Genomic DNA, 25,588 nt, shown 5'->3' with positions numbered 1-25,588 from the left:
TACGTTCCGCATCTGACAGGCGCACCACCAAACTGTGTTTTTAGGATTTTGCTATATACACGGGTCATAATCACAGGGTTGACACTTCTCAATTCAATCATTGTCAAATTGTTCCCTATTGTAGTATTTTAATCAGTAAGACTTTATAAGATAACAATTCGAATACTAAAAATCTGAACTTAAAATAAGGCTTACAGGTAAACTCAGTTTTCAATTTGTTAGCGGGCATGACGTAAAACAGCGAATCAAAGAAATCAACTTTATCTATAACTAATATAGGACAATGCTGTTGATAAAAAAAAATACTCAGTTCCAGGACCTTTTGTTTTCCAAATAATTAATATTACCAATAATAGATAAGTTACAGGTCGACGGGTTCGCATAGAAAGAGTTTGAAAGCAGAGAAAAACTCTGTATCTTATAATCGGCATGACTTTATCAGATGACAATACCAATACTAAAATAAGGCTTACGCATAGTTATATATTTTAATTCAGTCACGGACCCGCAATATCACGGGTCTGTTCTTGTATATGATATTGCGGGTCCGTGACTGAATTAAAATATATATATAACTATGCGTAAGCCTTATTTTAGTATTGGTATTGTCATCTGATAAAGTCATGCCGATTATAAGATACAGAGTTTTTCTCTGCTTTCAAACTCTTTCTATGCGAACCCGTCGACCTGTAACGTATCTATTATTGGTAATATTAATTATTTGGAAAACAAAAGGTCCTGGAACTGAGTATTTTTTTTATCAACAGCATTGTCCTATATTAGTTATAAATAAAGTTGATTTCTTTGATTCGCTGTTTTACGTCATGCCCGCTAACAAATTGAAAACTGAGTTTACCTGTAAGCCTTATTTTAAGTTCAGATTTTTAGTATTATGAATTGTTATCTTATAAAGTCTTACTGATTAAAATACTACAATAGGGAACAATTTGACAATGATTGAATTGAGAAGTGTCAACCCTGTGATTATGACCCGTGTATATAGCAAAATCCTAAAAACACAGTTTGATGGTGCGCCTGTCAGATGCGGAACGTACAGATAAGATAATAGGTAACAGGTGAATATACTATTGGTATCAGTATCGGATTCGACCCGGAGCTTGTTAATTATTGGCAATATTAATTATGTGGAAAACAAATGCATGGGTCTGGAATGGTTTAATTTTTAATCTACACCATTGTCCTATATTAGCTATATATAAATTTGAATTCTTTGATTTATCGTTTTTACCCGATGACGGCTGACAAATTGGACCTCGTAATTTTAGTATTATAGATATATATAAAGTGCCTAGAAAATCAACCTAATATATATATATACAATTTAAAACGCATTTTTTTATTGCGAAACGACAGATTATGTGTCTGTATAAATGAATAGATATAATGTTTGTAGAACTAAAGATTTTTAAATATGTTAACATGATATAAATGCAATGTAATACATTCTCACACCATGATACAATTTGTAAGCTTACTTCCATATGTTTATATGTGTTTTTGCATTGTATACGTTTCTTGTTGTTGATGTTGTCATTTTTGTCCATGACCAACTCAAATGTATCTTTAGTCACCTCCGATTGTTGGTGGGTTTGTATTCCTCGGTCTTTAATTTTTTTCCAGTTGGTGTTTAGTGAATTTGTTCCGTCTTTTTGTCATCTTTCGTCTTTCGTTATGGTGTCAACTAATGAGATTTTTCTAATATATGAATAAGAAGATGAAATATCACTGTGAATGTTCATTATTTCGTAACATCAACGGTATCAATTTTTATACACAGGCGCATTTCGACATTTAATGTCTCTTCAGTGATATTCGAGGCCTAAATATATGAAAATGATCCAAAACAAAATAAAAACGTTAGAAGAGCTGACCATATTGAAAAGTACCAAACATACAGCCAAAGCCGAACAAGGAATCAGAGCTTTTCATATTATTTTTTTTTTTTTAATTATTCCTTAATCTAAAATGAATTCAAAAATTGCATAACAAGGATTTTAATCTAACAATATTTATATTTTTGAGGCATTACTGATGTACTGGCTACTGAACTGGTGACACCCTCGAGGACTAACAGTCCAACATCAGAGGTACAAATGTATGGACCCAGTGTAATTTATAACATGAACGGTACCAATGTGTATGCACCTGATGCGTATTTTGGCAATTGATATCTCTTCAGTGATGCTCGAGACCAAAACGTGGGAAGAGCTGCTCAAAACAAAAAAGGACATAAAGTTTAGCCAAATCTGAACAAGGAAAACCACGAATTTAAATATCCAAGAACATATATTTTTCTGTAATCCTCGAAGATTGGTGCCCACGAAAATAAATGTATCCACATTAGGTAATGATATGACCTTTAACTATGAGCAAACACCGTGTAGTAAACGTTTTGTTAAGGAGCCAGCTGAGACCCCGACTCCGGTTGCGGGGTTTATTAGTTGTGTTTGAGATCCATTGGTGGTCTTCGGCTGTTTTCTGCTCTTTCTGTCCCATTTCCATTCTCAATTTTATTATTCGCTGTCGAAATTAGTAAGTTTGTGAGAGTTAATCTTTGACGTTATCTCAGATTTATAAATATATAATTAAAGTGTATTGCTTGGATTGTCTCTTGTGAAAATATAAAAAAAATCTGGCATACAATCAGTCATTTTAATATAAAAATACAGGGTTACAAATAATATGCGAGAAATTCTATATACATTATATCGTAAAAGAGGTACACAATCTTCTTGATTGTCATGAACACAAAGTTTATACATTAAAAATGTCAGACGACTATTTCGTCTAAATAAGATTCATCAATGGCCCTTGAGTTCGACTCAGAATTGGATTTATCAATTACCAAGTAAAAGAGAATTGAAACGAAAAATTCCAAAAATGCTGTGAAAAATCTGTATGGGCAATGCCATCGACATGTATTATATATGTACAAGGTAATAATAAATATATCAGACATGTTTTTGGCCCATTTGGTCTTCATTTATATTTACACAAATACATGTAAAATGTTGAAAGAAAGTTTACTCAATTCATACTACAAAACAAATGTAGGTAAATCTCTACTTTTCAAATAAAAACAAACAGAGTTTTATGTACACAAATTGTATATGTCGGAAATAATGTACACACAGCATATTAACTAGAAACTCCGATAGCGAGATGTTAATTTATGATAGATCATTGAATACGCAAACATATGTAACCATTTCCAGAGGACATTTTGATATACTCGTACCGTACAACTGGTACTCGGTATAAGTCGATCACAAAGTCTGGTTTTTTAACTTACTTTTTAAATTATTTTTGTTGTTGCATTTTCTTGTTCTTCGGGTTGGTTAATTTTTGAATTCTCATTTTTTTTCATTTTTCTCTTTTTTTTTCTATTCTTCATCTTTTGTTAATTTATTAAAAATATTTCTCAATTGTTTTCTATTCTAATCGCCCCCATCAAAACCCTCATAAATTAGAAGGGAGAGCACAAACCTTGTTCAAATTAAAGTTGAATCATACTACCTACATGTATAAGTAATACATGAAGTCTTAAAAGTCCATTTGCCAATTCCCGCAATTGACCCTGTAATTAGAGACCTTTTTTTTTAGTTGCCTACCTTATGAGGGACATTAATTTTTATTAACAATGGAGAGCTAGCAGCAGAATTAGCAAATTTACTTGTGTGTAATGTGAGTAATCTTTAAGGTTTGAAATCTTTTAATTACATTAATTTGTCGTTAATCAAAATACTTACGACATCAGATTATTTTTCAATAAATGAATTCATCATACTTTGCATTGGCAAAAGCCATGCAATATTGTCCGGTATAGAACCAGTCTATAAGATTCACAAAAGGAAGTAATTTGTTTAAAAAGTGTGTAATAACAGAATCAAATCGGTAATTGGCAAATGGACTATTTTATACCAGGTTTTTGTTACGAAATGTTATTTATAACTTGATTCTAAATATATATACTTCAATATTAAAAAAACTGAATAAATGCATTTAAAATAAAAATGAATAATACAAAATGAATGAGTAACTTTTTTCTGAGTCTGGTCCATATTTCTTATGGAATGGGCAGGAGATTAGTCTCGTTTTCAATCCATCCGTGACGCACATCCATATACACCGGAAGTAGCTAAAGACAATGCTGCTGATGCCGCTGCAAGCCAGAATGACCAACCAAAACAATCATCAGTTTTACTATCAAAACCAACAGTCACTTTTAACTCTTGTGAAGCTTTTATTCCAAACAAGATTACTGCAACACACATGGCTAAAACTGGAATGAGAAATATATATAGTTAAGTCTAATATAATACTCAAAAACAACGCTTAAAAAATATCATTGAAATTTCACATATATTTTATTTATTTTTTTTTTTTTCCCTTTTTGGCAAATAACTCCTCATATATAAAATATTTTAAGTATACTTATACATTTTTGGCTTTCGTACGTTTGGGTTTGGGCGCCCTTGATGAGATAAATCTAGAAAAAAAATGCTTCGGTACACTAAATGAATTGATTATCACTGTCAAAAATATGCAAATATAGATAAAATAAGAGATAAAAAAAATACGGAATCGTATGCCCTCCGAAAGGGGCGAGTCGGGTGATATTGCGTGAATATTCCTAAAGATACATCACTCGCTATGCAAATCCACAGTAGTATTGTCACAATCGGTAATAGGACAAAAAAAAAGTAAATTTCGAATCGGACAACCACTATCTTTAGAAGTTGATGAAGACAAATGGATGGCTGCTTAACGTTCACCGGCAAATTATTATGTAAATTCAAGACGCGAATATGCATGTTAATGTAATATGAATAGTCCTAGATGACAAATGTCATTTCTTTTTGTATTGTAACATTAACATATCATTGCGTTCTAATCTTTTTGCTCATCTAAAAGACTATGTACCATTATTTTAACATCTTGATGCATTTAATAAATCAAAACACATTCTAAACCCCACCCCGGAACTTGTTTGTCATATTGGAGTCTTCATTTACCAGTCTTTATAACTGAGGGAGGCGGACCCATGTCAGACAAGCTTATGATGGTGTTTTTAACATAAAATTATAAGTAAACTCTTAAAATATGTTCTATTATTTTATATATTGTATTGTGTTACCTTGTATTTTGTATAATTGTGGTGTAACTTTGCAATAAAATAAAGATTAACCCTGCTTTGTACTAGATCGACATGCTGAGTTGGATTTTCATCGTGGTTATTCATGGTGTAAAAGACCGGCCGCACACATGTCACCTTATCTAGACACATTATGCTTACTCTGAGCCGACCAGTCTATGCTCTTACTCTTTTATACCAATTTAAATTCTTCAGTTTGACACAGTTGGAGCTCGAACCCTCCACATCCAGCACTCAGCGCGAACAGGGCTATATATATCACGAGACCACATGTTTAGGCGGTTCTTTTTTTTTTAGGACAGGTTAACTTGTCGTTAGTGAGATGACACACAATAAAGTATAATATTTTAGTATAAAACGTTAACGATATCAGATGTCAGAATGGGATTTCTGATTATTGCAATATTATTAATAATTTTACAGTATCCATTTGCTGTTATAACATAATTCAGTTGTTTAAAGCTGGATAAGTACGGGTAGTATACTACAGGGTTCAATTCACACCTGTTGTTTACTTGTTTATTTCTTTTTCATTTGGTCTCTAGTGGATAGTTTTCTTATTGGTAAACATACCACAGCTTCATATATTATAAGTTCACCGAGAAAAAAATTAGGGAACAATTTAAGGTTTTATATCTAATAATCCCAATACTAGAGTAGACTTACATGTTGTCAACAGTAGTCCAGCTATTGTGCCAGAAGGGGAACAACTCTGTTTTTGGCAACATAGTGAGATTGTGGCGATTAACAGTGATAGCAAGCATAGTGCTAATCCCACTGACATCAGACCTTGTACAGCTATAAACCAACCTGCAAAGTAAAGTAACAAGAAATTACTGAAAGCGTTTTGTAGAAGTAGCTGTTTTAACTTAGGGAGCCACCATTTGATTTGTTTGTTAGGACAAAAAATATCTACTGCATTTTTTAGTTGTAATATCTGTCCTGCTTTTTTTTCTTCTATCCGATGCTGCATTTTTTTAATAAGTTAATCCTGGCTTATTTTACATGAATTGTAATCCTGCTAATTTTTTTCATAGTTGCTCATCCAGCATTATTTTTACCCCAAACTTAACTAGCTTCTGTCCTCGGTTTTTCCAAATTAAAGCCTACCCCCCCCCCCTTTTTCCCCCTACAAATCAAATGATATCTCCTCACACAGAATGTAAATGTGAAAAATACGACTGATTGTTTGTTGCTTGGCTGAAATCATGTGGCAAATATTTCATGCATGATCAGAATAAGAGCAGATTCACAATAAATTCATATAAAGGAAATCCTTTTCTAACCTAACAGGACTGGATGGAAGAAACACTAAGGGAGCTAAAATAAGATTTGTAGGGGGGTTGGTTGGAGCAATAGGAGGATATTTGAAACAAACAGGAGGACAGCAGGACCGGAGTTTTGCATAACCCAACGCCCCTCTCTTCCTCCCCCTATAAACAAAATGGTAGCTCCCAAATACAAAAATAAGTGCTCTATAAAACATGTTCACCATTTTTTTTTTTTAATTATTAACCGAACATCCGGTGTCATATATAAAGTTTTAGGTAGTTTTGAGGTGACACAAGTGGAACAAAATTTGTTTTCTCAATCTGATAGTGATCCCTGATATCATCCACGGTTAATATTGTTGTTTTTTGTTATGTTTTTGTGGGTGTGTGTTGCTAACTCTTTATAATTGTGTATAGTGTTTAGTAGCATGTGATCGTCTTTTTCTTCGTTTTTCGTTTTGCCATGCGTTTCGAATTTCGGGTCTAATGTTTGACACTAAAGGCACATATACAAATGTATCTGCAATAAAAAGAACATCTATACCTTCATACCACTATCTGAACATAAAGGTATAATAGAGGGCCTTATTTAAGAGACAACTGATTTGAAGTAGATGGTATTGCAAATTTGGCGGGAAACGATTCTCCATAGATTGTTCATAAATTTGACATTTAAGGTAGCACAATACAAAGATTTTTTCACTCCCAATCAGATAACTTTAAACTGATGTAATTCATTTCATCCTTCTTTATATTTTATAAATGAGGTACCAAAAGAAAGAAGAAAGATTAATCTTTCAAATTGTGCTAATTTCATTATGACATAATTATTTCATAATCAATTGTTATGTAATTACTTGCTATATTGTGATGTCCACACTTGAATGAATTTAGCGTCTTTATTTTTCATAGCATCCCAAAATATTTTATAGATTTGTTGTACAACACAGCTTGATCTCCAAAAACTGTGTCTCAGATTTCCAAAAACATCAATAGAAGAAATTTTATACCCAAATGAATTTAGTGATCTCTTATGAATTGATGTTGCAAACTTCATTGAAGATTTATGAGAGAATGAAATACAATAGGAAAAATCTGAGACACAGTTTTGGTGGTCAAACTGTGTTGTGCAAGAATCTATAAAATATTTAGGGATGCTATGAATAACAAAGAAGCTAAATTCTATCAAGTATGGACATCACAATATAGCAACTAATTACATAACAATTAATTATGTAATAATTATGTCATAATGAAATTATCACAATTTGAAAGATTATTCATTCTTCTTTCTTTTGGTACCTCATTTATAAAAGAAGGATGAGTGGAATAACATCAGTTTAAAGATGTCTGATTGGGGATGAAAAATCTTTGTATTGTGCTACCTTAACTAAGCAGCGTTTTACGTTTAAAAACAACCAGAAAATAACGAGGATTTGTTAAGATTTTCAGATATGGCTTTCAATATGATTAAGGAATGACTGTAATATTTTTTCTGTCTATGAAGAAATAACATAAAAAATTTGGTGCACACTGAATAACGCGCGTAGCGGGTTATTTAACAGTGTGCACCACATTTTTTATGTTATTTCGAATAGACAGAAAAAATATTACAGTCATTTCTTATGATTTAATTTTAAATTTCATTTTGAACCGTAGAAAACAATGAAAAAACGTTGATGACGTCACGGTCACATGACTAAATTATGTCTATGGGCTCATAACAAAATAACGTCAGCCAATCAGAAGACGCGTTGCATCCAAAATTAAATTATTAAAGTATAGACGGTTCTTAAAAGTTATTCATGTATGCATTGACCCAGAGGTCAATTATCGAAAATGAGGCTAAGCTAGGCACCGGTATTATCAATAATGGCTTCTCCAGCATCATCAACAAGTAAACAAAGAGATGAATACTGTTGTGTGCCATTTTGTAATGGCAATGCCAGAACTAATAAAGAGCTGAGTTTTCATCACATACCATCAGAAAAGAAAATGCTAACAAGAAAACAGTGGATTGTTGCAATCCGTAGAGATGAAGGTGAATTTTTCAAGGTAAATACTAGAAACACGTGCATTTGTTTACACTTTTCATAGAAGCCGATAATGTTCTTTTATATGTAATACCTGTCCCAATTTTCAATAATTAGTTTTAGACAGACTAAAAGATTATGTTCAACAATATTTTTCTTTAACAATACTTTTATTTTAGCCGTAAAACATCTGTTTAAGTGTTCCATGTCAAACTGTTATCACATGTTGATAGCGATTTTTCCTTCATCATATCTGTAGATATGTGTAATTAATTTATCCCATGTTGTTTTTATCACTGTATGTATGAGCGAGACTGTTATAAATATAATATGCATTTTGAACTTCAAACCGTCTTTCATCATGGTCATAGGGAATGAAAATAATGTGATGTATGAATTCGTAAACAACACCAACAATTTCATTCTCAACGACAACATTCTTTTAAAATTGTAATTTACTTATAAACACATTTGTAAATTGCAAATACTTTTATTAATAATTAAAAAAAATAAACTTCTTATTTTTTTATAAATATGTTACTGGTCTACATTATAAACATGATAAGTTAAGAACAATATGTTATACAAGAATGAAACCTATTCATTTGGGTTTGTTTTCAGATTGGAGGAAATACAGTGGTTTGTTCCAAACATTTCAAAAAGGAAGATTACCGCTGGACTCCTAACAGAAAATGTCTTAAACCAGAAGCTGTTCCATCTCTCTTTGATTGGAAATTAAATGAAAGCAGCAGAAAGGCCCCCACATCAAGACAGTCCCTTTTCAAAAAGATGAAAGTTGACGATCGTGAAGATGAAAATGAAATGGTTGTAGAGGAGAGTGTCTGTGAAGTTCACAATTCACAAAGTGTTGAGCATGAAAATGACATGTAAGTTTAGTTATCAGAATGTATAAATTCAAAATAAAAAAAATATTAAATGTATATACCAAAGTTTAAATTGAACTTGCATGTTTTTTTATGTATATAATTATTTTCAAAATAATTAAGAAGAAAATATAAAAATATTTTATAAAATCAAAAGGAAACATAATGTGCTTTAAAACTACTTCTCCCCCCTTTAATGTTAAGGAGATTATACCATTACTTAATACATTTATTTTATATTGACAGGAGTTGTGATTCTAATATTCATGCTGGCTGTCTCGAGAAAATTGAGAAACTGGAACATGTGGTACAGCAAAAGGACTCTGAACTTAAAGACAAGACATATGAGCTGGCAAGTTTAAACCAGAAATTACAAATGGAACGGTTCGGAGTAACAAGATTTTCTTTTGACCATGAAATGATAGAGTTTTATACTGGATTTCCAACTTTTGATTTATTTTTAATTTTCTATTCTGTAATCAAGCCTACTGCAACAAGAATGAAAACTGTGTATTATAAGTCTTCTGATGAACCCAGCAATAGAGGACGTCCAAAGTCAATGGATCCTATTGATGAACTATTTATGTTTTTATGTAGGTTAAGGTGTGGTTTTCTGACTGAGGACTTGTCAGTTAGATTTAACATTCATGCATCAACAGTAAGCAGAAAAATAATAACTTGGACAAATTATTTATATTATAACGCTGCCTCCCTGGTGTTAGAGTCGGACACCAGAGATAACAGGTTACAAATAAAAGGGATTTCTTTAACTGGTATGGTTTATATTACTATAAGATGTATGGCCCGACGTCTAATTGGAATACCGTCGAACCAACACACTTTACAGCTTCGTTAACCTAGTAGACTCTAGAGGTCTATCAATATAATTATTATTTATAAATAAAAGACAAAACATATAAAACTTGTGATCATTTATTTAACAATCTTAAAATGTCAGAGAGAATGGCTGTGAAGGCTCTAGCTGTTTCTGGTTTGGTTGGGTTCCTGGTATGGTTGGTCTAACTAATTAAATATATATATATACACACATATATATAACAATCCAGAGTATAACCACTCTGTAGATTCAGTCGACTAGTTTAAAAACTATCATTAGCATATAGCTCATTCAGGCGTACAAAGGGTCTCAATAAAAGAACACCTATAAAATTATGTAGCCTTAATTCAACAACATCTGTTTAAAATAACCATCTGTATATAAATACTAGTGGTTATTATCGTCACCAAGACATATATTTCTTTGACTAATTAAAACTATAGGTATAATTTACCCTCTACATATATTGTCACCAACTATTACCACCCAAACTGAATCACCGAGATTTACTCCCAGCTTCTCCCAAATTCGTCTCCTTAATTTCCTCCTAATGTCTCCCTAATTGTCTCCTTAATTTCCTCCTAAAGTCTCCTAATTTCCTCCTAATGTCTCCCTAATTGTCTCCTTAATTTCCTCCTAAAGTCTCCTATTTTCCTCCTAATGTCTCCCTAATTGTCTCCTTAATTTCCTCCTAATGTCTCCCTAATTCGTCTCCTAATTTCCTCCTAAATTCTCCGAGATTTCAAGTTTGGTGTTTCATAACATTCAATTCCAAACCACAACAATTACTTGAAACACAATAGAATTAAATCAATTTTAGTGTAATCAGCGTATCGAATACACTCATATGCAAAGCATATCATCTCACAGACAACTCCGTATTATTATTTGTACTTAATAACACAGCATATTCAAAAAGGGGGGTTGACGGCATTACATTGCCCCCATCCTTCAGAATTTGGTCCCCAAATAGGTTGACTTGATTTGGTTCCCAGCAATAGGAACTAAAATTGGGTAATATTTGATAATATTCAACAAACATTTAAATAACATTTATCAGGCACATAGTCAGTATATTTACAGTACTTTATGACTTTGATTTTTCAAAGCAAAAATCTTATTCCAATTTGGCTGATATTTTACTATATCAGATAAACAGAGCATATAAATACAACTCAACTAAATATAGATATAATTTTCTGTAACTAAAACACATAAAGGAGCTTATTCTTGACCAATAATACATGTATTTTACTATCGGGCTGTTTTTGTTTACTTCGTTTCACTCTGGTTTGAGGTTCTCATATTCTGGTTTGTAAGCATAATGAAATGCTTTTCCAACAAAACCATTTTATCATTCAAAGCTCCATAAACATTGACCAGTGATTAGGTCACTCGTGAGTTTATCTCTTTTGAGCACTAATGTCGTTCCTGTCTGTTAATGATTTTTGTTTTTAACCCTTTTTGGTGTTAAATATACTTGTTGCTCTCTTAAAACTTTGAACCGGGCTTGCAAACATTGTACAACGTTTCTCTTGCAGACCCGTTCTTGCCAAGCCTTGCTCTATAGACACTGACCAGTAATAAGGTCACTCGTGTGTCTATCTCTTTTGAGCAATCAAACACCACCTCCAGTACTATACGATCTGTGAAATATTTTAGGTGCACGCAGCCTTCTTAGGAAGGTGCTTCGTTGTGTACCTCTCGTTATTTACGGACCAACATGTACTCTATCTTTTCTGATCAACTCTCTCAAGAAACATACCTTCAGGTTTCATATTTTGACTGGCCAGGCCAAAACATCTACATTTCAGTACTTAACTGAGACAAGTCTTTCTAGCAACATATTTTATTTTAATTTTCTTAATTAAGAATATAGATAACCATTCTTTTCATAGGGCCTCTCACTAAGATTGCAATCATTTAAAAATCATCCTATCTGTGTGTTGAACAATCGCATAGCACCACATAACCGGAGTTTTAACCAAACTGTCAAATGACTTTCTATGTTTTAATATTAAAATTTCTGAAACTAAAATTACCAATATAGTGCAGTATTTTCACCCAAAATTTTATTTAGCGCGACCATAGACTGTGCCGTGAGTAATAGTTTATCTCTGTAGCATTAACTTCTACAATTTCCGCTTCGGAAATTTTACATGAGACATCATCTCTCATTTTAAAACAAGGTATAACCTCCTCTTTATAACTAGTAAGCCATCCTTAGTGAAAGGATATCAACATAATATTTATACATAAAACCTATTCCACAAATAGCGACATCTTTTATGTCCGTCCAATAAAAAAAGGATCATGTTTAAAATACATGAGTATTTAACTTTATTTCTAAATTTGCTTTTATTTATTAATTCTGAAGAGTTTGACAAAAATCTAATACATTGATTATCTTTATGATTTTTGTTTTGTTTTATGGACAATGGTCTACAGTGTTTCAGTCTCGACTGTACGAACATTCCGACCTTTCTGTATATCAGCTATACGTAAAGCTTCAAGTCTAACAGCAATATTCTCTGCTTCATTGATTGAAGTTGGCCCAACCTCTCTCAATCGGAGGCGTATATCAGTCTCAGGAATTGCATCGATAAAATAATCGAGGGACAATGTGTCCATAACAAGAGCAGTAGTATCCGGGTAAGCCCTACGTGTAAGTTTCTTTATAGCTTGTGCCAGTTCTGGCAGTGTTTCATTTTTCATTCTTACCCTTGTTTGCAACTCAGCCCTAAAAATTTCTGACCTATTCATCGAACCGAACCGATTTTTCAGAGCATTAACCAAACACTCAAAATCGTGCCGTTCCCGATCAGTGATTTCATTTAATATAGCCCGAGCACTTCCAGATAAACTACTAGCCAAAAGTAAGGCCTTAGTCTTAGGGTCCCAATCATTTATTTCTGCCAATAAATCAAATTGTGTCAAATACTCCTCCAAATCATCTGAACCGTCATAGATTTGTGGTTTTATTTTGCATGAGATATCAGGTTTTGACTGTCTGATATCTGAAATATGACTGTTATTTTTATCAGTCTTACCGTGCCTGACTATGCGTTCCAGACTATTTGCTGTACTTTCAATTCCCCGTCCTAAAATTGGGGTTGACATACTTTTCATAGCTTGCCCTTCAAATTTTGCAAACATCTGGTTCATATCATTTGAAAAATCGGAAAAACATTTGTCCATCCGAAGTTTCATTTCTGCCCGTGCCTCTGCCATCATTCTCTCCGTTCTTTTAAAAATTTCACAACTTTGTGTCTCTAATAAACTCTCATGCATAGTTGCATCTGCTTCATCAACAATCTCATTGAGATGTGGGCCAAACGTAACAACGTTTGAATCATCCATTCTTATTATAATTTTTGGTTTTATAATTAAATTATGTAATTGTACAAACAATAACAGACTCTATAAATGTATCCCACCGCTGCCACCAAATATAACGCTGCCTCCCTGGTGTTAGAGTCGGACACCAGAGATAACAGGTTACAAATAAAAGGGATTTCTTTAACTGGTATGGTTTATATTACTATAAGATGTATGGCCCGACGTCTAATTGGAATACCGTCGAACCAACACACTTTACAGCTTCGTTAACCTAGTAGACTCTAGAGGTCTATCAATATAATTATTATTTATAAATAAAAGACAAAACATATAAAACTTGTGATCATTTATTTAACAATCTTAAAATGTCAGAGAGAATGGCTGTGAAGGCTCTAGCTGTTTCTGGTTTGGTTGGGTTCCTGGTATGGTTGGTCTAACTAATTAAATATATATATATACACACATATATATAACAATCCAGAGTATAACCACTCTGTAGATTCAGTCGACTAGTTTAAAAACTATCATTAGCATATAGCTCATTCAGGCGTACAAAGGGTCTCAATAAAAGAACACCTATAAAATTATGTAGCCTTAATTCAACAACATCTGTTTAAAATAACCATCTGTATATAAATACTAGTGGTTATTATCGTCACCAAGACATATATTTCTTTGACTAATTAAAACTATAGGTATAATTTACCCTCTACATATATTGTCACCAACTATTACCACCCAAACTGAATCACCGAGATTTACTCCCAGCTTCTCCCAAATTCGTCTCCTTAATTTCCTCCTAATGTCTCCCTAATTGTCTCCTTAATTTCCTCCTAAAGTCTCCTAATTTCCTCCTAATGTCTCCCTAATTGTCTCCTTAATTTCCTCCTAAAGTCTCCTATTTTCCTCCTAATGTCTCCCTAATTGTCTCCTTAATTTCCTCCTAATGTCTCCCTAATTCGTCTCCTAATTTCCTCCTAAATTCTCCGAGATTTCAAGTTTGGTGTTTCATAACATTCAATTCCAAACCACAACAATTACTTGAAACACAATAGAATTAAATCAATTTTAGTGTAATCAGCGTATCGAATACACTCATATGCAAAGCATATCATCTCACAGACAACTCCGTATTATTATTTGTACTTAATAACACAGCATATTCAAAAAGGGGGGTTGACGGCATTACAATATTTCATATTGGGTGGCATTAATATCTGGCCTAGTAGGAGTAAAATTATGGAGCATATGCCACAGGACTTTAAACTTCTGTACCCTAATACTCGTGTGATAATAGACTGTACGGAAATTTTCACAGAAAGACCTTCTTCTTTAGCCTTGGCGTCAAAAACCTTTTCATCATACAAAAGTCACAACACCTGGAAAGGACTGGTCGGAATATCGCCACATGGTGCTATCACATTTATTTCTGCATTATATTCTGGATGTATGTCTGACATAGTGGACTTATTGACCTATTAGAACCAGGAGACCAAATAATGGCGGATAAAGGGTTTATTTTAAATAAATTACTTAAAGATACAGGTGTATCAATAGCTACGCCACACTTTCTTTGCAGTGATGGACAGTTTACACCGTCACAAATTGAGGACAATCAAAAAATTGCATCATTAAGAATACATGTTGAGCGGCATATAAAGCGGGCTAAAGAATATAGACTTTTACAGTATACAGTCCCACTTTCATTAGCTGGATCTGTGAATCAGTTATGGACTGTTGCTAATCTTTTGACTCTGTTCAGAAGACCATTAATTAAACAAAAAAACTAAATCATCACTAATTAAAAATTGGCATTGTGTTTCATTTATACATGCATACAGTGACATAATTTAGTTCAAGAAATAAGTGTTGAAAAACAAATCAAGTTTGTCTTTTGTAGCTTCCCAAAATTCACTATCAAAATAAACTGTTTCCAAATGTGAATCATTTTCAAGCCAAACAAAAAAGTCACACCAGTCTAATCCTGTAACGGCCATTTGCATCTGTATTTGATAATGATAGTTATCATTTTTTTTCAATTTTAGCTCCCCGTCTATTAAATGAAGACATTTGACATGTTTGACGCTTGATAATTGGTCAGTGTTTGGACATTTTATTTCCAGCAAACCATGTGGTTGATTTCTATCAGGTGCATATACTTTTCTGTCTGGGGTAGCTGCAAGCCAGTGACACCAGGGATTTACAATCACACCACATGGATATAAGTTGACATTGTCATTCATCACCTTGCTATAGGCTTGTGCTGCAGTAACCTCACATTCTATACCACGTTTCATAGCTGCTGTCTGAACATGTCTAGTTGACTGCAAACGTTCAGCAAGTTTAGCCCCATCAGCTCTTCGCTTTGCTATTTCTCCTGCATGTGATGCTGTGATACGATCACGTCTAATTTTGTGCCATTTAGGATCATTTGATTGAAGACGTGTTCCTTCCTCAATCTCTTTACTTTCCAGTAGTGTAACCTTCAAGGAGTCATACTTTTTTAACTGATCGCTCATGAGGACAGTTTCAAAATTGTTAATCATGACATTTTTCAATGGTAATTCTGGAAATGAATTATTATCCATTAAGTTAAGGAGGTAGTCACTTGCCATTTTTTGTTGATAACTGAGAATGCTTCCTTTAGGGAATTTTCCAAATTCAGTTTGAACTAATTCTGTCCTGTGTTCTGTCACCACAGTGTCAAACAAAATGTCCATATCTTTAACCTGGACCAATAAGTCATTTACATTGATAGCTTCGTTCCCAGGAATAGGATTATATAGGGTAGACTTTATTCCCTTTGTAGCTCGTTGGGGATCCTCACGGTCATAACCCTGCACAACGATGTTATCAGCTTTTTCACCATGTAATTTCTGGCCTCGTGGAACATGCCATGTCTGTGGTAAAGATGTTTTAGCAATATCTGTTGGAATTAACTTCATTTTCAGGGATTTGTAGTGTGCAAGTTGGTAAAGAAGGGCTGACACATGTCCACAGTAACCACTTTGTCCAATTGTACATGTACAGAATGAATATTCAATCTGCCCTCCATTTATCATGATCTGTGAAAGAATTTGAGTTGTATTAGTTTAATATTTTGTTAATAATTTTATTATATTTATCAGCATATATTGATTAATATGTAAAGTACTTTACTATTGTTTGAAAATGTTTATTTGCAAAATATTTTTTTAGGAGGATATAAAGTTAATATTTATATTTTATGTTTACGTACAAGTAGTGAAATAAAATGTATGCCTACCTTGACATCATGTGGAGACTCGTTTTTTCTTTGTGATCTGAAACATTTTCCTTTGACCAAACACCCAGTTTCATCAGGATGCACTGTAAAAAAAATACATCTTTTTATACTAAACATTTAACATATAAAACTATGTAAACAACCGTTTAATTATCCGAAAGGGTTCATGCATGATTGCTACCCTTCACTTATTCAGCTGATTTATAAGTGATTATCAGGATCAAGATACGGAGTTAATTATCTAAATAAATCAGCAGTCTTCAGACTAAAATAATAAGAATGTGAATAATGATTTCTACTGCAAAAATAAGGGTCAAAAGTTATAATTTGCTGGTAAAATAATGGTTTGTGTAGAGACAATATTTCTCACGTGCACCTCGTAAACAAACATAATGATTGACCTTACCTGACACAGAATGTACGTATTCCTCGCTGTAATATTTGAATCCTTTTGTCATTTGTTCTTTTCCTGAACTCTGGCTGTGTTTTCTTATAAATTCTTCCACAAAAGCAAATGATATATCTGGTAAATGTGAAAGATCTTTTGATGAGGTACCGTTTGTTGTTGATGCTGCCATATTGTTTACAAATAATTGCCTAGCTTAGCCTCGATTTCGAATTTATATGAATATTCATTACAATCTTATTAAGAACGGTCTATAATAAGAAAAGTAGGGCTTAGTTGGCAAAACTTTTAATAGAGAAGTTTCGAAACCCGGAACACTACAAACGACGGACTTTATCTTAAATACGCCTTCAAGTATGACTGGAGCTTTGCTTTTTTTCACGCTCATGATTCAAACTTTTAGTCAGGGGAGGTCACTCTATTTAAGAAATTTTAACTGCTTCTTCACGAATTGCGTGTCTAATAATTTAACCGTTGAAAGTTTGATAACAATCTAATAGAGATTATAACCTGTATAACACAAGTGAGTGTCGGCTGCTCATCTGATTTATAACCTCTAATGAATATAACACGTGTCTATCATCTACTCTTTTTTCAAACATTATTTGTTTTTCATCTGCAGGACGGAAGTCATAACACATTGTAAAACAAGCAGTTTATTTTGGGTTTAATTTGGGAGTTGGCAGGAAAACTCATTCAATTGTTGATTTTATTTTTAGAACCGATTCTTGTTTGAAATTTAGTTGCTTTGATTTGTTTGACCCTTATTGGGTCTTCTTCTGGTCTAATGCGGATCCAGTCGTTTTTAAATGGGGGATTCCAAACACGGAGAAGAGAAGGGTATTCACATTTAAATGCATTGATATCGTCATAAAAGGGGGGTTCCAAACACGGAAAAGAGAAGTGTATCCACATTTAATGCATTGATATTGTCATAAAAGGAGGGTTCCAAACACGGAGAAGAGGAGGGTAAAAACTATCCTTATTTAAATGCATTGATCGTCATAAAAGGGGGGTTCAACCCCCCTTTTTGGAGCCCCCCTTTTTCCTCTGGATTTACTTCTGCTGGTGTAGTAAAATCGGTACTGTCAGTGTTATTATTGACGTTTATAATTTAGATCAAGTAAGTAAGTAACATATTAACGTGACAAATAAAGTACTGCATATAGACCCTCGATATACATGGTTGGTAATTATCAGATAAAAATGATCAAAGTAGAGTTATATATACTGAAGGTTTACTGACAGTATCCGATGGGAGATCTTCACACTGTACTATCAATAAACTAAGCTTTATTAGATAAACTAAGCTTTATTAGAATGTGGGTAATAGAAAAATAAACAGGAGAGAATATATTACTACAAGACCATCAAAACAACTATAAACTTCGAAAGAAAAAGACTGATAAACACTTCAAAAACGTATATAAAATAAAATGCTGATGAGCTATCTAATAGCTCGAAAAATGTATGTAAACTGGACACTTCAAATAAAACTGTTAAACAGTATGTAAAAATGAACGCTTCAAATCAAAAGGAATGTAAAACTGAACGCTTCAAATAAGAAAGTATGTAAAACTGAACACTTCCAATAGTATGTAAAACTGAACACTTCAAATAAAAAAGTATGTAAAACTGAATAATTCAAATAAAAAAGTGTGTGAAACTGAACACTTCAAATAAAAATTTATATAAACTGAACTCTTAAATAATAATTTGTCATCTCCGATATTTTAAGTAGTTTTATCTGTTCAGTTTTTATATTTAACATAGTTTAATCGCTTCCTACATGCAGTTATTGTCTACTTTATAATAGCAAGGTCCAGTTGTGAATATTACAGTCAAAACAAAAGATAAATTATATTCTCCGTTCCAAATTCTCATTTTGTCGCATTATATATCATGTATATTCTAAGTTTAGTATGGCCTCCATTGTCACTTAACTAGTACACATTTTTGTTTAGGGGCTAGCTGAAGCAGGCCTTCGGATGCGGGATTTTCTCAATCACCACTGACCCTTTGGTGACCTACCATTGTTTTTTTGTTCTTTTGTCGGTTGTTAATTGTTTCTTTGACATATTCCCATTTCCATTCTCAATTTTATGATAATAGAAACACGTGAGAGAAGAATCGTTCCAGCTGAGAGATCTCAATGCTACGCAGAAAAAAAATAGATCAAAGTTCATGACCTTATTTACGTAAATCATGATATTACAACCAAAACACGTGGTTGAATAATATGTTTCTGATTTAAATGAAAAAGACTGAAAAGATATGGTATATTAATGCATGTCATAAAACACTACACTAACGTGAAACACGTAAATCAAAGAAACAGGGCTTTCGTCACTGTTCTTCATCTCAAAGTCACGTTAAAGGAGCTACCATTTGATTTTTATAGGGGGGCTAGGATGAAATTTGAAAAAATAGGCAGGACAGGAGTTTTGAGTAAAAAAAAAGGCAGGATGAGACACTTGCAAAAAAAAGTCAGGACGACAATTTAGGTAAAAAAAAGTCAGGATAAACTAAAAAAAAAAGGCAGGACCGAACAGAGTGAAAAATAAAAAGGCAGGACAAAGATTACAGCTAAAAAAAAAAGCAGGACAAAATTTTTCATCCTAGCCCCCCATAAAAATCAAATGGTAGCTCCCTAAGAAGGCTTTTCACATGGAGAACAAACTCTGCCCTTACTGCAAGCACAAGATGGTCCCAACCTGGTACAGTAGGGTAACCAGTAGAAACCAGTTTGAAAGGACCGACATGCTTACTTCCGAACTTAAACTGGATTTCCAGAAAAGTTTCATTTGTTTCCATATAACGAACCATTTTTGATCTAAATACGTTAGCCTTTATACCAAATCAATTTTATTTACATTTCTCTAAAATATTAGTTTTGAAAAACTTGGTATTCTTAAACACGCTGGTAAAGTCAAGGTACACATGTTACATTTAGTGCGTGATTAATTCTTATTTATATAACTAATACAAATATAAAGCTGGTGCAGTTTGAATAAAATTTAGAATGGAAACGGGGAAAGAGTCAAAGAGACAACAACACAACCAAAAAGCAGGAAACAGCAAAAGACTAAAGTTTAAATATTTTGATCATTTGTTTTAAGATACACAGCGACCCACTGTTTATATGTTGGTTTTGTTATTATCATCTCTGCGTTGTCTATACAGAAATCAAAACAAATTGCTCTCATCCGACTTTTTTTTCCTTTAAGATTTTTTAAATAATGAATTACTCAGTTTTACTATAAAAAAAAATGAAGTAATTTGTGCATCACTATAGAGTGCCTTTTAAATATTTCCTGCATCGAATCATGGTTTCCGCTCTCCTATTAGTTTTAAATGACTGTACGAGGAATATATAACTGATACATCCGCTACAATATGAAAATAACATGAATCAACAATGAAAACCGAGTTAAAAACAGTGTGTGAATACTTTTATTTTTTCCAACTTTGCCAAATAAGGGGAGATAACTTAAATGCAAGGGCAGACAATTCAGATTGTGTTATTTTTTTTTACAATAGAATGTGTTAGAAATTTACCCATTTTATTATGTAGCAAGAAAATGAGTTCGGTGACTCCCATTTTTCTTTTTCTTATCTGTAAGAATAATATTGCAGCCATCTTCTAACAATGTCTAATATTTTATCTAAAAATTTTATGGTGTAGTTTTCGTTTTAATGAGGAAAATTGGGTTTTCCACCCTTACAGAACTGAAATGTTTGCAGCAGATCTGCTGCAAACTTGCTGCAGGTCTGCTGCAAACAAAATGCTTGCAGGAACCCTTTGAATAATGTTTGCAGATGTTCGCAGCTAGCTGCAAACCTCCTGCAAACATTGCAGCTTTTTGCTGCAAGCTTGCGGCAAGCTTGCAGAAACAAATATGTTTGCAGTAAGATTGCAGGAAAAACAAGAATATAGGGGATGTTCGCAGCTAGATTGCAGGAATCTTTGACAGTTTTATATGTTTGCAAGAGCATTGCAAGAAACTACATAAAACGACTGAGCATGCCTATTGATAACTTCCTGGAAGATAAAGATTTGAAATTTGAAAATGTTGGTGATGTTTGTGTCATGATATATATTAGTGTTCAGGGAGGCATTATAGTTTGGCAATTAACAGATTACTTTTTAAAGACATTATTTGTAAGTACATATTCATCTTAGAATGCTAACTTATGAAATTCCTTCCTTCCACAGATATCTGCATGAGGTTTAAAATACATTTTCAAATATGTAACCATGCAATATACAGTACTCCCTCATATGCTTAGAGATTATAACTTACAAAATATATGTTAGTTTAGTTGAATTTTGTGACAATTTTAGTTTAACTATAGCTGTATACAATCATATACATGCACAAAGAAATTTTCAAATAAATCTTTATCAACTTTAGATTCATGCATGTAATTAATTTGAGAACGTACTTGGAAATAATTTAACTTATTAAACATGTTAAAGGGTATAAACTTATGCTATGACAATTTTTCAAATGATAAAGTAATTGAATTATTTTATGAATGGATGGATGTAACATAACTTTTTAAGAATTTGCTGTGTAATATAGATAAAATGATGTGTACACAACATGACATTGGTTAATTGTATAACAGATTGATTTGAATAAAAATGTTTGCAGCAGGTCTGCAGCAAACACGCAGGAGAAAGATTAATTTGCATAAATATGTTTACAGCAGGTCTGCGGCAAACACTCATTTGCATATAAATGTTTGCAGCAGGTCTGCAGCAAACAGGCAGGAGAAATATTAATTTGCATAAATATGTTTGCAGCAGGTCTGCAGCAAACACTCATTTGCATATAAATGTTTGCAGCAGGTCTGCAGCAAATACTCATTTGCATGGTAAATTGTTTGCAGCAGACCTGCAGCGTATTTGCAGCAAACACGCCGCAAACACGGACTCTATGTTCGCTGCAAGTCTGCAGCAAGTTCGCAGCAGACTTGCAGCAAATGTTTGCAGGAGGCTGATTTTTTCAGTAAGGGCATGCATATTCTATACTAAATCTGACAATTTTGCACAACATGTAGTGTGAAAATAAGTCCGGTGACCCATTCTTTTAATTAATGTTTTGAAACAAGCAGGTACATTTTGGCAAATTATCAAAATATTCTATGGATTATAATTTCGACACCCCATCTACCTTAATATAATAACGTTAGGCATAATAATGTATTAATATGAAAGACACACACATATTGAAATGTTAAAAACAATATAATTAAATGATAAGCACGATATAATAAAATGATAAGCAAAATATATATTGAATAATTGATGTTTTGTTTTTAATACTGACTTTATCAGTAATAATATCAAGCGAGCCCTTTTTGGTATTTACTGTATCAGTATTAATAATATCAAGCGAGCCCATTTTTGTTTGGATCTCCCTTTCCTCGAACCACTAGTGGAATTGGTTTGAGATATATTTTGTTTTTCCTCTGCAATTTGCATTAACTTTTGAGCATACGTTTTCGTAAATATAAAGGAAAAAACTCATCACTTAAGATTCACATAGTAGATCAGGAATGAAAACTGCATGTTTACTTAAACTTTCAAATAATAAGAAAAAAATGATAATTTGTCTATGTTAATTTGTTTCATCATCTTTCAGGAGCTTTTAATTATTGATAATCCCTTAAATCATATTAGGGAATTTGAAGAATACTAATTAAAATTATCAGTGATTATGTAAAATCACTGGTAATTTATTTTCAGGGAATCTGTATAAACACTAATGATTTTAGTGATTCTACATAATCCCTGAAAAGAGATTCTACATAATTACTGATTATACAAATTCACTGTAACATGTGTAACATATATACTATATACGTCTAAATTCATTTATTTCCTTATATTTACTTGTACATGTATATATATAGATATGTGTGTGTTCAACTCAGTTATTTTATTGTTGTTGTTACTTTTGTTTATGTCACATGTATAATGTTACTTATATGACAAATAAAGATTATTATATAAAGCCAAAACAAAGGTTTTTTTTCAGGAAAGGTTTAATATTTGCTTTTGTATGTTATATGTTTCAGACAATATGTATGTGAACAACAATGTACAAAGCCACGTACTACACCGTAATCCCCCCCCCCCAAAAAAAAATCCCCTTTTCCACCACACACACACAAAGAATTATTGTCTTAAAGGATTTCTGATCGAGACTAATCTGATGAATATACCAATATTTAAGTTGGTCGAACAGACGAACAGAATAAAATATGAATATGCGATGTCACTTATCATATAGTCTAATTATTTCTTTGTTTCCTTACATTGTAAACAGTTTTAAAATAGTATTCATGACATACAGTGTTTTTAAACAGCGTGCCCCCTTTGTAGATCAATCAATTTTATCATATTGGCACTGCATATAATAGATACAAATTTCAAAGTATAAACATATGAATAAATACCTTCTTTATGGAATTCTTTCCCTGTAAGAAAGCTAGCATCGTATATCCATTGACAATTCGTCCCCTCACAGAGAGCCCACAATCCTTGGTCCCTGTTTGTAGAATGTACCACCCAAAAGGGCGTGGCGTAACTAATAATTGTCCCAAGGTCAGTGATCACGAGCAGGATTAGTCCCGTGACAGCAGCGCAGCTCTGCATGTTTACAAAATGGCAGGAAAAAAATAATTTGGGTTGATGATGACGCTGCTATACTTTGATACTTTGTATGTAAACTAATCAGAACGATAAATGTAAGTGGTTACCATGGAAACTGGCTTATTATTTCCTCGTTGAAGATTTCTGATACAAATTATTTTCAATTGTTTTGATTTCCCATCACAAGATGAGTGTGTATCTATATTAATAGTTTCCGGAAATTTTATTTCTCATCCATTGTAATTGATTTGTTGGGATATTTGCTATAGCACTTACACATACACATGGTGAAAATAATTAAGATAAACACTACCGATAAACTGTAAGGTTTATAAAACTTGTATGTTAACATGGTTAAAAAACAAAACAAAAACTTGTGTATAAATGGGTCCTTCATTTTTTTATTCTTTTAATTTTTCCGACCATTTTTCTTCTTTCTTTATTTAAATACAAATTCTATTTGCTTTATCTTTATTCTGCAATGTTTGCCTATTATTTTCTTAATCTGTAAACCCTTAAGACCATTATGTATACATGTTATAATGCTTTAAAATAAATTGAATCTTTGAAAAAGGAAGTAAACAATCAAAAACTTCAAATCTAAATATAGAGACAACACTTAATTAATAAAAAGGAGAGGGAAAAACTTCACTGACAACTAACGACAAACTTGTAGAGTCTGTTTAATTACAAATCGATCATATTGTTCCGTTTTCTGGCTTTAAAATGATTCTATATTTTAAAAGCCGGGAGTGTGATAAATAGTTATCTCGTTGGCATTAATTTTTGTTTTACTTAATAAGGAATAATACTAGTATTTAGATTATATTTAAATATCATGTCTTTTTCCACACTGACACATAATTCTATCATATCGATTAATCATTTACCAAAAATCACCTTCCGGTCGAAGCTGGGGTCAGAGATTTGTTCTGTTACAATTTAGAGATCTTTTGATGTATGATATTATTATATTACTTAGATCTAAAATGTCTTTATGAATAGGAGGTATATCTATAATAGAATATACGGTACTTAATTTTTTTCTTGTTTCATTATAATTTGTAATATTTGATAGCATGTCTTAATATACTCTAAGCCTGAGTTCCGTTCCGCTCAAAATTCACTACAAGGGTACATTTAAAAATAAGAAGATATGTTATGTTAAACTCTACAAAAGATACCAAATGACACAGAAAGTATCAACTATTGGTCACTGTACGGCATTCAGTAATGAGTAAAATCCATAACATATAGTAGTAGTCAGTTATACAAATCCCTGAAATTTGTCTACTTTTTAAAAAAATCATTTTTAAATGTTTAAATGAATTGGTGAACTATAACTCTTAAGAAGGAATTCAATAGTTAATATATGAAAAAAAAATCCTTGTTTTTGAAACGCTAGATGGCGATGTAACCATTATATTTTTTTTTATTTCCATATAAGCTTTATGTTCATCATTCAATGTATTTTATATTTGTACATGTACAGTAGTGAATTACTAAACGGTAAAAACTCTTTTGCATGGGAGATTTTAGAAAATATCTTCACAATTTCATTTCCAGTATCTGTTATTCATGTACAAAACGTTTTTAAGTTGTTTTTTTTCAAATTGACTTAAAATCATGAATCAATATTTATTTGTTAACGATAAAAATAAATCTCAAGAAAATCTTATCTGCTAAATAAGTATCCAGAAGTGATTGACATC

General features: G+C 32.5%; 1 protein-coding gene across 1 annotated transcript; it reads right to left on the bottom strand.

Moving 5' to 3' along the window:
- Nucleotides 1-2,659: 2,659 nt before the first annotated feature.
- LOC143054397 (uncharacterized) lies at nucleotides 2,660-24,010 on the bottom strand. The gene is made up of 3 exons (XM_076227411.1): nucleotides 23,681-24,010; nucleotides 5,843-5,986; nucleotides 2,660-4,303 (listed from the first exon to the last, which is right to left on the bottom strand). Exons 1-3 carry the CDS (start codon nucleotides 23,877-23,879, stop codon nucleotides 4,119-4,121), a joined length of 528 nt encoding a protein of 175 aa, XP_076083526.1. The 5' UTR covers nucleotides 23,880-24,010; the 3' UTR covers nucleotides 2,660-4,118.
- Between the last annotated feature and the right edge of the window lie 1,578 nt (nucleotides 24,011-25,588).

Source organism: Mytilus galloprovincialis, chromosome 12 (assembly GCF_965363235.1).
Source record: "Mytilus galloprovincialis chromosome 12, xbMytGall1.hap1.1, whole genome shotgun sequence".
Lineage (NCBI taxonomy): Eukaryota > Metazoa > Mollusca > Bivalvia > Mytilida > Mytilidae > Mytilus > Mytilus galloprovincialis.
The sequence above is the reverse complement of the archived record's forward strand: the minus strand, read 5'-3'. Positions and strand labels throughout refer to the sequence as shown.